This window comes from Equus przewalskii, chromosome 1 (genome assembly GCF_037783145.1).
Source record: "Equus przewalskii isolate Varuska chromosome 1, EquPr2, whole genome shotgun sequence".
NCBI lineage: Eukaryota > Metazoa > Chordata > Mammalia > Perissodactyla > Equidae > Equus > Equus przewalskii.
The window spans coordinates 70,215,753-70,229,813 of record NC_091831.1 but is presented as its reverse complement, the minus strand read 5'-3'; the positions used below and the strand labels follow the sequence as shown (position 1 = coordinate 70,229,813).

General features: G+C 50.4%; 1 protein-coding gene across 1 annotated transcript in view; it reads right to left on the bottom strand.

Moving 5' to 3' along the window:
• Nucleotides 1-291: 291 nt before the first annotated feature.
• Nucleotides 292-14,061, bottom strand: part of CXCL12 (C-X-C motif chemokine ligand 12) — a 29,032-nt gene continuing 15,262 nt past the window's right edge. The window contains exon 4 of the mRNA XM_008536379.2: nucleotides 292-600. Coding sequence (XP_008534601.1) covers nucleotides 534-600 — 67 coding nt within the window. The 3' untranslated portion in view covers nucleotides 292-533. The remainder of the gene's footprint in view (nucleotides 601-14,061) is intronic.

Sequence of the window (14,061 nt, the reverse complement as noted above, 5' to 3'; positions counted from 1 at the left end):
AACTCACTGAGCTAAAATCCACCCCGCCCACCCCGGGTATGTTTCTGCACAGATGCAGGGAACTGCATCAGCTCTGCGTCCCCATGGGGACTGAAACCTGGGCCGAGAGTGAGCCAGGTGTGGGTGTGCTAAATGCTGCCTGTCTTTGTTCTTTATCTTTGCTGTTTACTTTCACTATAAAAGTAGCAGGGGCTTGTTATAAGAAATGCAGACAGCATGGAAAAATGTCATCTGAAAATGAAGTGAGTGTAGCAATCAGGGTCCCAGCAGAAAACAGATGGCACACTCCAGTTAGGTCATTTCAGAAGAGTTTAATAAAGGGAATCCTTACAAAGGTACAGGCAGGACACAGGGTGGCCTCCCCTTGAGCAGGGGGAGGGGACGGAGCCGTCACCAGATGCAAAGTCAGGGAGCACTCTGGACAGAGCTCCAACCTTCCATCAGCAGAAGCCAGGGGTGACTTGGTCTGAAGGTGCCAGGGCATAAACATCCTGACCTCACCTCTCCCGCTGTCCTCACCTCCTGCTGGTGACTCAGATAGCAGTGCTGGCCGGATTGGCTCCCAGAGCAGAGGTCAAGCCCAAGAGAGTGGGACTGGGTCTGGAGGGCGATAGAAGATATTCCGCACAGTCTCCCAGAATCCCATCCCATAAAGTAACCTCTACTGGTGGCGATGTCTCTAAACACCGTCTTAGAGACTGTGTCCCCATGACACTTGCTAAATCTGGATTGTTCCTCCCCATGGAAGCCCCTGCAGCCAGCTGTCCCCATGCTCTGCGGGGAACTGAGTGAGTAGAATGAAGTCTGCTGGATACACTCAGAGAAGTCCATTAATCGAATGAGAGCAATGGAAACATTAATGAGGGGTAAGAGGAGGCAGCAACATGGAGGCTGGGTCCACAGTGACAGGCTGAGTGGTGGAGAGAAAGCAACAAAAGGATAGGACTCCTGCCCCATCAAGGTTCAGGGACCTCTCCCCGATTCAGTTCCCTGCCTCTCTCTGCTCGCTCTCTCCACCCACTCTGCAAGCTCCCTGTGCAGCCAGGTGAGACAGCAGCAAGGGCAGGTGTGATCAGGTGTGGAGGCCCAGAGGGCTGTGGGAAGCTTTAGAGAGTTTGAGTTTGAGTTAGTTTTTTGGGGTTTTTTTTGAGGAAGGTTAGCCCTGAGTTAACATCTGCCACTAATCCTCCTCTTTTTGCTGAGGAGGACTGGCCCTGAGCTAATATCCGTGCCTATCTTCTTCTGTTTTATGTGGGACGCCTGCCACAGCATGGCTTGACAAGTAGTGCATAGGTTCGCACCCGGATCCAAACTTGGGAATGCTGGGCTGCCGAAGAGGAACATGCGAACTTAACCGCTGCACCACCAGGCCGGCCCCTGAGTTAGTTTTTAAATGATCCCTGTGGCTTTGCCTTTCCCCAACGCAAAATGCCCCAGTGTCCAGAGCACAGGTTCTCTCTCATCCTGTGGTCCTGGACCTGTAGCATCACATGCCTGGCACCTGTGAGAAAGGTACCACCCAGACCTGCTGAGTCAGAAGCTCTGGGGGTGCAACCAAGAAATCTGTGTCCTAGGAAGCCCTTGGGCAATTCTGATAATCCCTCAAATCTGAGGAGCACTGGTCTAGAGCAGTGATTTCCCACTGTGAGATTATCCACAGGGCAAACAAGTCCTGCCATGCTTATCTCACCCCCAGACTCAGTTTTCACTCTTCCCAGCCTGGGAATCAGGATCCTAATGTGCAGCTCGGGCTGAGCCTGGCTTGGGCTTTCCCCAGGAGGTTCCGCTGCCTCAAGACTGGCTTCTCATCTTGCTTGGCTTTTCTGGACTTCTTTTAATAAATCCTCTCCTTGGATCTGCCTTCTTCTCTTTTCTTTCATCTACTCACTGGAAACGGGTTAGGGCAATAATATTTCCAGACATTTACAGCATAAAAAGTGCCAAACAAGATACTTGTGAGCAAGTCCTTTGTCTGGGGGTTTGCACAAGTATGCTAAAAATTGTATATTCCATTTTTCCTAATGCTTCAGAAGTCTATAGTCCTGGGGTGTTACAGTGTTCTATATTAAACTTGTTAAACTAAATTATTTAATAAAATAAATACTATGCCTTATGTTAATATATTAACATACATTGCAGATATAACCACACGAAAGTGTTTAGAAAAATATTGGCTTGCCACACTATTCAAATTATGTTAATTTGACCAATGCAAAATCCTCAGAGCATATGGGCAACAATAACAAAAACATTTGTAAATTGTTAACATGCGGCAGTTTTACTGCCTTCCTTCTTGGGATAGCAGGTCAGGCTTTGACCAAAGAGAGGGTAAACAAACTTGGACATGGCTGCTTGATGGGCGAAGACTTCCAGGGAGGTGAGACTACAGAACGGCCAGCTGCCCTCAGAGGGCATCCTTGCACAGACAGCTGAGGTGTGGTGTGGACGAAACTCGGCTTCGTGTAGCTGGCAGCCAGTGGGGAGGACAGACCATAGACATCTGAGCAAAGGAATGAAGATGGTGCGAAGGTCTGTGGGTTATGAGGGAAACGTGGTGGAGCAGAAAGGGTTATCACAGGGGCATCCTGGGGGATGGGAGGGTCCTGCTGAAGGATAAGGGAGTCGTGGGGTGGAAGGTCTAGGAAGAGGCCTTGAGCAAAGGAAAGACGCATTGGAGGACCTTGGGGGCCTTGGGGGAGGAAGGAGCAACACAGTGTGATTGAGGATGGGGAGGAGAGAGGCTAGAGAGGGGAGCTTTGGGAAGTTCTTAGAGGGTTTCAATAAAGGAGTGGTAAGATCCTTACAGAAGATTTTTATTTAGCGACTGCAATGAGTTCACACTTTATTGGGCATAGCAGGGGAACTCAAAAGCAGGGCAAGGCTGATCTTTCTGCTCCAGAATCTAACGCATCACCTTTGAGGTGCTTTTCAACCTTCTACGAGGAAAGAAATTGATTGCATCCAAAATCCTAAATAGTTCTAGACCATTATAGAGGCTCTCCTCCCGTTATTTAAAATAAATGTTTAGTATTATTTCATGAATTCTATTTTCCATCCATTTCAACTTTTGTTTGTTTTTTTCCCCCAGACTTTCCTCAAATCTCTGCCTATCTTTTCTCATATGGATGAGCTCCACTAGCCACAGGGAGTCAGGGAGCCTCTGTGGTCCTTTTCTGGGTGCTGGGAAGTGCAGAGAGTCATGAAGCTGCCTTTCACTGCACTAGGCACTGGGACATGCCCAAAGCTGCAAACCAAGGCTGGAGCTGCTCCCAGAGCCCAGGGTGGCCCCCTGCCTCATCCAGTGTTTGGGTTTGGCTGGGTCCCTGAGATTTCTCATAAGTGTCTTTAGTTCCTGCCACAATCCCAAGCCCAAACCTGTTGAAGATGCCTTTTTCTGTCTTGTTTTGCTTCACTTTGAGGCTAAATAGTGTGAAAATGTGAATAAAAACAATGGGAAGGAGGATTTCAGTGCTGGGAACCTCACAAATCTCTTCCACTTTGATCTGATTCCTGTCAAACAGCTCACGGTGTGTGTCGGGGAAAAGAAGATGAAAGTCTTATTTCCAAGCTGCACTGGATATTCTGTACATCCTTCTAAGCCACCTCCAGTGGCGACCAGGTTGAAGAGACCTGGTGAGAGCTCTGTCTGTCTGTCCTATTTTACTTGGAAACCATTTTTTTTTTCTGTCTGGGAGCCCATCTGGCTGCTCTGAGAAGGGATCCATCATCGTTACACTGGCATGAGGTGGTGCTGGGACCCCCTGGCAGGACAGCTGGTGGAATGAATTTGCTGAAGCTGGAATAATTGGGAGTAAAGGATGAAAGTTGGGAATTTGAACTCCCAGGAACACATATGTTCAAAACTATGGAGTTCCGTGGTTTGTGAAACAACAGCAAAATTAAGAAATGGTGAAATCCGGATGAAAGATTTTCAGCTTATAGGTAAAGGAGCAAAAATGATTTTCAAACCACATTCTTGGCAGCTGACTTATAATTGGATGTGTCCAGTGTGCCAGAGCCTCGCAGGGATGGGTGGCTCTAAGGAGCCCCTGCATCCAGCTCAGAGGTGCAGATGTCCCAAACCTACTGAGGCTGCAGGTCAGGGAGCTGCAATGCCTGGCAATTACATAACCTCTAGTGTTTGTTTAAATATCCTGTTCAACAAGTAACTAAATTTTCTTGCAATGAGTTAGTGGTGGCCCCACAATAGAGATTTAGGAGTTGGAAATTTCCATGGAATTTGGCAGAGCTGGTGACTCTTGCTGATGGAGCTGAGGCCAAGGGGAATGGGATCCAAAGCCCCAACTGAGTGCGGGATCCTGGAGGAGGGACAAGCTAGGAGCTAGGGGACCCTGAGGATGGGTCTGAGTCTCCAAGCAGAGAGCAACTTTGAGATGGGAAAGGTAAAAAGGCAACTGGCTGAGCCCAAGGTTGGGGAGTGCAGGCCTGTGTACCCTAAAGCCAAGGATACAGCCTAAGCGCATGAATTTGCAAAGATTCCTGAACCCTGGCTTCAAGACAATGTCCTGACCTTGGGTACTTCAAACAGGCCTGGCCACCCCAGCAGGAACACTGGGAGACGGGCCGGGGAAGAAGCTGAAGTGAGGGGGCTTCCATTCTTTAGCCCAGCCTGGCCTCCAGCAAAGGACATCCTCCACACAGACAGCTGAAGGGAGAAACGTCACCAAGAGCACCTGACACTTCACTAAAGTATGCGTTTGATTACAAATGGACGACATGGGAGGCAGCCCACAGATATGAAAGATCTGCAGGTTTGCGGCCCTTGAGGGCCAAAGCCAGGGAGGGGAACCCCAACTTAGTAATGCACTCCCTGGCACCCAACACACCTAGTCACAAAGTCCCAATTGCTAGCCTTCAAGACAAAACCATGTGGAGACAAAGAGGATCGGGTCCATGTCTCCTGTTTATCCTGGGGGGCCCTGAGAAAGTCACTCACTTCCTCCCTGATAAGTCAGGTTGAATGAAGTTATGGATCTGGAGCAGCCAGCCCTAAGTCTGGCACATAATCAGCACCTGGGGGACATCAGCTGGTTTTATCATTATTATTCCGGTTACTCTTTATCAGCCTCTCCGTGCTGCCTGGTGAGGGCAGGGTCTGACTCTCCCTTTATCCAACTCAAGAATGCATTTCTTTGACCCACACTCCTTAGCCTACAGCTGCTCGTGACTGGGGGGGGGGGGGGGGGGTGTGTCAGTCAACACTGTCACATCCAGGAGATACTTCCACATATCTCACGTGTGCTAGACCCCTTGAGAGTCCCAATCATGTCACCCCTGTACCCCAGGGCAGTCCCTAGTCCAGCAGAAGGTGAAGGAGAGTCTAATGCCCTTTAGGCTCAAAGTGACTCCCTCCTCACCATCGCCCATCCCCACCCTGACACTTCCCTTTTATCTCTCTGATGGCTATGTCTGAGACACACAGGAAGGAGGACTAACTGGTCATACAGATGGCTAAATAAAAAATGTGGAGACTCAAGGTTCTGCTACTTTTATACACATGGCTTAGAAAAGTGCTAAACTTGACTGTTTTCTCATCTGCAAAACAGGCATACCATTTCCCCTGCAAGGAGCATGGAGCATCAGGTAGTGTGTGTTCTGTGCCTGGCACAAGGAAGGATGCAGTGAATGCTAGGTTGGTATCCTTATTCGCACTCAGGCACCACCCCTGCTCCACCTCCGTGGCAATCCAGGGCTGTCCTTTCTCCCCACTCTGCAAGCTACAGATGAGGAGCCACAGACAAGGAGACCAGGGCTCAGGGAGGTGCCAAGACTTCCCTGGGTCTCAAATGTGGTCTATGATGGGGTGGGCATTGACCACAGGTCCAGCAATTTTTGCAGACTCTGTGGATTTTGATCTCTCCTCATCCTGGGCTGGCCTCCATGTCTTATACCTGGACTCCAGGGATAATGTGGAGCCCAAGGCCAAGCTGGGGATTCAGATGCCCCTGAAAGCAGCTCCAGGTGTGGGTGAGGAGAGGCGATGAGGACCAGGGAAGGAAGTAAGACATGGACCTGAGGCTTGTTCAGTTTTTCTTGGAGAGAAAAGAGGACACAGAGAAGGAGGAGGGTTGGGATGAGCAGGATCCTTCGCCATTCAAGGCGTGGCTTAGCAGAGTCCACAACCTCATTCATTTTTTGATAAAGCAGCCATATAATTTATCATTCAACCTAGGACATTCTGAGAGAGAAAGGCACTCTTAGTCATTTTGCTGGGACAATAGGCAGACACTGGGACTGTCTGGGCAGGTCGAGATACACAGTCACTCCATTTTTTTAGGACTTTAAAAGGGCATCTGATTATCATCACTGGTACCCTGGATTGCCCAGGGGATTACTCCCTCTGGTTCCCCACTCTGGGAATCTTGGGGTTCAAGTTGTCCCCTTTCTGGGACCCCAGGCTCCAGGCCCTTGTTCCTTGTGGCTTCTTGGGTGCAGGCTTGGGGAGGTCAGCAGGGGATCAGTGAGGCCCATCCCTTTGGAACTGGCTCCCTGAAAAGGCACTGAGGTGGGGCCCGGGCCCCTGCCCTGCTGCCACCTGAGAACACGGGCCTTGGCAGCTGCAGGGAAAGTGCCTCGTGGATGAGACTGGTGTTGTTATTCTGGAAAAGCACAGAGCGAGAGCTGTGCCCTTCCTGGGATGGCTCTAACTCCAGCCTTTCCCAGAGAGCTCTCAGAAGGATCTTTGGAGTCAGAAATAACTATGCTTGGATTCCAGATCTGCTGCTCTGGTGGGTAACACTGGGCTTGCCCCTGGACTCTTCTGAGCCTCTCTGTCCTTATCCACGCCTGGGATCAGTGGCATCTTCATAACGCACATCAGTCAGCTGCTTTACTCTTGAAGGACAGTGTCCAATACTGATAGCAGAGCACAGAGCAGGAGGCTCAGTACAGGGTAGCAATTATGACCCTGGTGTTTTTGAGTCTGATATATTAGCATTTAATTGTAAAGCCTACAGCTCTTCAGGAAAGAAAAACATAAACTAGCCATTAGATGTGTACTGTAATTGTAAAATGTACCCTGATTCTAGAGACGTAAGAATGTTTTTTTAAACTCTTATTAAATCACAGCTATCTAGTGTTATCCTGTGACTTCTCTCTTCTACTCGGGGAAGGAGAGCCATCTCCTCATTGAGTTTTATGGACACAAGACCAGTACACTTTTTGACCACAATCTACAATAAAAATTGCATTTGACATTATGAAACACACACATATACGGATTGTTCTTCCCTTTAGTGAGTGTGACATATACCAAAGTTTTCCAATTTATCCTCTTCTCTTCTTTCTTTTCTATTCAATGCTATTTCATTTTTAAAAATTGCTGCTTCTGAGAGGTTATACCGATTTCACAGTCAGAATTTCCTTGCATTCCCTCTAACTTAAGGAACTCTCATTTAAGGCCTAGAAATACCCTTGGGACTTACAGGGCAGAACCGGACCTGAGCCAGACAGCCCCTGCCACCGCCTCTGCCTGGTGGACCGCTTCACAAACTGCAAGAACAGATTGTCTCATGCATTGGAGCCAAACAGCCTAGGAGCAGACCTGGCCTCCCCACACACCAGCTCTGAGACATGGAGGCTCCACAGCCGCCCTGGACCATCACACAGGAGAGGGCTGTTCTCTCCTGGGATTGCTGGGGGGGACTGAAGTAGAGCATGCCTGGAAAGTCCCACCATGGGCCTGGCAGGCACAGGCTGCCCCACAAATGTCAGCTGACGGAAAGCTCCTGATCAAGGTGTTTATTTGTCTCTGCTGGGAACTCTGTCCTGCCAACCTAAGGAAACGCGCAGGTGAATGCATTAGCCGCCAGTTCCCCTTTGTGGCCTGAGCAGGGGGCAGGCCCACACAGCCTGCTGGGCAGGTGCTCTCTCAGGAAGAACTGGACAGAGCTAGTCCCCAGCAGACCTCATTCCAGGTGCCAAGGCTGCAACATGGTGCTGGGGGGTGAATTCCCGTAGTGGCAGGAAGGAGAGCCGCCTACCCTGAAGCTCAGGAATGCCCAGAATAGTTGTTTCCTCACGGCCTACAAGCCCATGTGACCCAAGCTGATGTTCAGAGAAATGCCTGGGAATAGGCCAGGACAAGGTGAGCCTGTGGCTGCATCTGGGGCCGTCCAGACTGACCAAGACTGGTCATTCCTTCTCCTGAGCAACTTCCCCAACTGCAGTGCAGAGCTTAGCTGCTGCTCAGGAAACCCGAGCACAGCCACCGCTGCTGCCAACCCTCCCTGAGTTCTTGGCCCCTTCCCCGACCTCCCCAGAGGGTCTGCCATCCTGCCTGGGTCTGGCTGTGAGCAGCTGCCTTTAGGCGAAGCCAGCAACATCTAGGGTGGAATGAGGTCTCCACCTGGGCAGGGCAGTGGGAAAGCCATGGAGAACCAGAGAAGCAAGGCAGGGAAGCCTAACGGCTAAGGGCTCATGTTTGGAGCCAAATAGACATAAGTTGGAATCCCCACTCTGCCACTCCCCAGCTGTGTCCATTCATGGAAGGACACAGCCTTAGTTTCTAGTAGCTGATCTCTGTTCGTTGTCCTTTTCTACTTGCTGATGTCTCTGGAATCCTGCTCCTCTAGTGCACAGGCTGCGTGCTAAGGTCTGACCACTGGCCACTGCCCAAAATCAGGCCTGTGATGAAACACCAGCAGCAGAGACCTCATCCTAGGGACCTATACTGGCTGTGGCTGTCCTCCCCTGGACCCCGGCCCAGCACTGACAACCATTTGGTCTGCACAGGGAGTGTGTGCATGTCCCCACAGGAGGTGGGAGCACTCAGAAGGAGGTGCCTCTGGGGGAAGGAATGATTCTTTAATCTGGACTCACAGGAAATGAACCACTGTTGTTCTTCATGTGCCAGGGACTCGAGGGGGAAGCTTCAGGCACAGTGGGTCAGCATGTGTGACCACTGATATATGGACATTAGAGTGAGATGAATTTGGGTCCAAATAACAACTTACCAGTGTGACCCTGAGTGTGCAAATGAATGCACAACCTTGTGAGGTGAGCACTGCTATCTTTATTTTAGACATGAGCCAAGAAAGCTTCCACTGTGTGAACATCCTGTTGATTTATCAGCCAGTCATTCAAAAAATATTTCTTTAGTACCTTCTATGTGCTAGCCACAAAGAATAACTAGTGAGCAAAACAGACCAAGGTCCTCTCTTCCCACATAGTGTGAACCCTCTCCTGTGGGGAAATGAACGTGGCAGGTGGAGCTACGGAGGAGAACAAACAGGATAAGGTGGCCAGCGGTGGGAGGGACTGCCCTAGAGGATGGGGTGTCTGCAGTGGCTTTTCTGACAGATGATGGTGGGCAGAGACTGAAGGAAGGAAGGGGTAGACCCTGTGGTATCTAGGCAGAGACCAACTAGTGCAAAAGTCCTTTGCCAGGCGTGGGCCCAGTCTGTTCAAGGGAGAGGAGGCCAGTGTGGCTGGAGCAGAAAGGGGTCAGGTCAGAGAGGTGACAGGGGCCAGCAGGTGTAAACCTCTGTTGGCCACTGTAGGGTTTGAGTAGGAGTGACGTGGCCGGGCATCATGACAGGTCACTCTTCCTGCTGTTGAGAGGACACTGCAGGGCGTAAGGGTGGGCCGGCCAGGGGCTAGTGCTGTGATTCACACAGGAAATGGCTGTGGCTTGGACCAACATGGCAGCAGTGAGAAGTGATTGGGTTCTGGATTTGTTTTGAAGGTTGCTAATTGAGTTTGTTAATGGTTTAGCTCAGGGTTGCAAGAGAATAAAATAAATCAAAGAGGACCATAAGGTTTTGGCCTGGGCAATTGAGAAGATAGAGTCGTCATTTGCAGAAATGGGGATGAGCAGGTTGAGGAAAAGGTGGACATTAGGAATTTCATTTTGCATATCATAAATTTCAACAGAGGAGTTGAGTGTACAAGCTTGGAGTCCAGGAGAGATATCGCCCTGGATTCCTCCACATTTACCTGGTGTTCAAGGCCAAGAGAGTGAATGGGTTGACCTGGTGCTAAAGAAGAGCATCTGAGGACTGTGCCCTGGGGTGTTCTTGTGTTTAGACGTCTGGAGGATGAGAACGAAACAGCAAAGGGAAATGAGAAGGCATGAAGCTGAAGAAACAGTCAGGAGTGGTCTCCTGAAAGCCAACCAAAAAATGTTTCAAGGAGAGTGATCAGTGATGCCATGGATGCCTATAGGCTGAGTAAGCTGAGAATTGATAAGTGATCATTGGATTTCCCAAAACAGGGCTCAGTGATGGCCTTGACAAAGAGCAGTTCAACTGGAGTGAGTAGTAGGGTCAAAATTCTAATTGGAGTGGATTCCAGAAAGAACAGAGAGAGGAGAGAAAGTGGACACAGGATATATAGCAACTCTTTTGAGGACTTTTGTGGGAAGAGAAGCAGGAAAATACTGCAGAAGCTATAAGGGAATATAAGGGTAGAAGGATAGAGTATAGGGGTGTTTTATTTTTACTTTGTCGTGTTTTCAATGGGAGTTATTATTGCATGTTGGTGGGTCCATGTAGAGAGTGAAAGATTTATGGTGCAGGAGAGAGGGGGAGGTAAGGAGAGATGTCCTTGGGCAGGGGAGAAGCACTGGGCTCCACCACCAGATGCAGGGTGGCCAGCGAGCAGGGTGCTCCCTGCAGGGTCACAGCAGTGACAGGCGGTGGAAGAGAGGTGAAGATCATGGAAGTCCGCTTCTTATTGCTCACTTGTATTCTGACACAGAAGCCAGATCATCAGCTGATAGTGCAGAGGGAGAAGAGGATGAAGATTTAAAGAGAGAAGAAAGTGTGGAATAAGCACCTAGCAGGAGGGGCAACTGGGGCAGGGACTTGTGATAGGATGCTGGCACCTCTGAGGATCTATTTCTGGTTAGGGTCATGACTTTAAAGAGACCAGACAGCAGGGATGTATTTTTTTTCTGAGCTCTAGTCAGCTGCAGAGGTGCAGGAACAGTGTGGACTGAGTTATAGTCAACAGAGGATGGGTTACACAGCAAGGAACAGCTACTCACTTTCCCTAAAAGTCCAGGGCTCCTCCCACTTGGCGACCAGTCCACAAGAACCTCTAGCCACTCCACGTGCCCCTCCATTTGCAGGAATAGTAGAAGGGCTGGGAGTGTAAGAGGCTTCATCTAGGGCTTCACTCTGCTTTGTTTCTGTTTGGTTTCACAGGCCAAGAGGCAGCTGCAACTCATTTGCTCTAAAATGAGCGTTAACTCCTGAAAACGTGGCAGAGCAACCTCCTTGAGATTGGAGAGGAGCTCTAGCCCCAGGTAGGCCAGCACAGTTTGTCTCTGGCTTGCCGGGAGGCTGCTGCCTCAGGGCCTGTTGATGCTCCACAACCTGAGGATGTCAGCTGGCTCATCAAACGTTTGTTCAACACCCACTATGACAAGCACTCTTCTAGGCACTGGGACTCCCTGACCCCCCATGAGACATTACGGAGCTTACAGTCTAGCAGGGGAGGCCTTAGGGATGGACCCACCTGAGAACTCAATTGTCCTGGTTTGTTCTTCTTATTGGATACACAGGCTGTGGGGTAGATCTCAGCTTCCCCTCCCCATACTTGGGGCTGGCCTGGAGCTGTCAACAGGCTGACCATGGTTCAGCCATCTCACCACAATTGATGTGGGCAAGTTGGGTTGTGCTGGTGGGTGCTTTCAGTGGAGGAAAAGCATCTAGGCCCTAAACAGAATCTGTGTGCCTTTTTGTCGGGAAGGGGCTTAAGGGATGCCTCTAGGTCATTTATTAATCTTAACAGGGTAACAGGCACAGGCGTGGTCCTTCCTTGGAGTTCAAACTGAAGCCAGACAGAGGGCTCAGCACAGACCCTGGGGAGGTTGGAGAGGGAGTAGTGAGATCTCCAACATAACTCCCTGTGCAAGCACCAGCCCACAGCTGAGCCTCCTTGCCCACTTTGCCTAATTGCCCCTAGTGATGGTTATTTGAGTATAATTAGCAGAAATCCTTATTCTAGCTCTTGTGAGGGCTTTATTTGAAATATATGCTACCCGAGTGTGGGGAGTGTTACTGGACCGTCCCAGCCACTCCCACCTCTGCTCAGGGTGGCTGGTCTCTCATCCCCACTTCTCTGAATCCGTTTCATCCAGTTTCATCTGTTTCTCTGTCTCCTGGCTACGCACACTTCCAAGTACAAGGCTCTCAACTGTGGTCAGAGAACCCAATGAGGTGTGAGTCACAACTCTGTACTTCTGGGACAGCAAATTGGATCAGCCAGCCTGGGCCAGATCCCATATCATTCAATCAGCTGTGCCGAGTGGACCCCGTCATGATACTTCCCAGGTGCCAGAACTTCCTCCCTGTGGGGGCTCAGCTCCTCTTAGCTGCATTTGTGTGGTTTGTGAGAGGAGTGAAGGGGCTGAAATCCAGCTCCCTCTGCCCTCATGCTGGGCTCCCCCATGAGCTGCACCCCTGGCAGAATCAGCTCTCATTTCTAACCCACAGAAGGAACCACCTGGGCTCTCAGGGGCAGTCCTCATGGGACAGTAGATCCCCCCAGAGGAATCTACTGCTCTCAGGTCTCGGCTTACCAGCACTTCTTTTAGGGAGCCGTTTATGGTGCTCTAAGCATCCCCGACACCTGGATGCACCTGACCTACACTTACCGAGCTTTATGAAAATGCTCACTTAATTGCAAGTCAGTCCCCAGACTGCAGGCCCCATGAAGTCAGGGAGTAAGCCATCTTGCTCACCACAGCATCTATTCCACCTAGCACAGGCCTGGCAGTGCAGCGGTAGTTGGCTGACTAATGAGGGCCATCAGCCGTGTGAAGCATGGTAGGCCACTGCCTCTTTTTTTTCTTTTATATGACAGCACTCTGAAGAGTCAACATGATTCTGAAGAATTAACCCAGAGGTTAATTCCTGGTGCACACAGAGTGGTGGAGTGTACTGGAGCCAGCACTGCACAGGCACTCAGGGAACCCACAAGACCCCAATCAAGAGGCTTCTCCCAGTCTGCCAGCTAAGAGCAAGAAGCTCAACAGTTAAGATCACTTCTAGCTCCAGCTGGTATCTGAGCTCTGCTGTGGGTCTCAGCAGAGGCAGGTCTGACCTACTCCAGCTCTTTGGACCCCAGGGGACAGGGGCAGAGGGAGCAAAATGTCTTCTGTAAACACTACCCCAGTCTAATCCTCACAACTCCAGGGGATACTAAGCTCCAAGGCTATAGCCGGGGAGCCTGAGAATCCAGGCAGGTGGGATGTCTCAAGTCACAGAGTGCTTCTGAGGGAAGATCAGGATTCAAGGGCTGGTTTGCTAATCCTCACACCCATGCTTGTCCCAGGAGACCATGCTGCTTCCTGCTGTGGCCTCCTCTCATCCTTCTGTCTCCCTCCAGTCCATCTGCAACTTAGCAACCACATCACGGCCACCCTATAAATAACTGGGAGGTTCTGAGCACAGGGGTACATGGTGACATCGGGGCCTATGGGCAAGGGGATCTGGGGGACAGAACAATCTGGACTGAGACATTTTCGGCTTTTGTGTTGCCCTCTCCTTTCCAGCATGGTTGACTATGGACCAGAGAGAATGTGGGAGGAAGTGTGAAGGGGCTGACCGACCTCTGTAAGGACAGAACCTGTCTGTCAGGCTTACTGCCCTCAATCCCTGTTCACAGTGTCCGGGACAGGGCTGGCTGGCCACAGTTGAGAGAATCAGTGTCTGGCTTCCAGGAGGGCCCCTGTGCAGGACAGAAAATGCGCAGGGTGCTGGGTCCTCAGCAATGCCTTCAGGGATGGGGCCTCTGCTGTCTTCTACTAAGCCTGGGAAATACAGAGCGCAGGTTTCCTTCTCCACAGCTGACAGACAAATGCTGGGCCCTTGCAGAAACCCATCCCTTCTGGAGTAGAGGACTAGCTTGCCTTTAGGAAGGGATTCTAGCAAAACTAAGGACATTTGGAGAAAAGGGAGTGCCTTTCCCCCACTAAGGGTCAGTTGACTGGGCGAGGCAAGTATGCCCCCAGAATTCTTACCTCAGATTAGTGTGATTACAGTGGCCTGTTTTCCTCTAACTATTGTAGTTAAGATTACATAATCCCTCTTT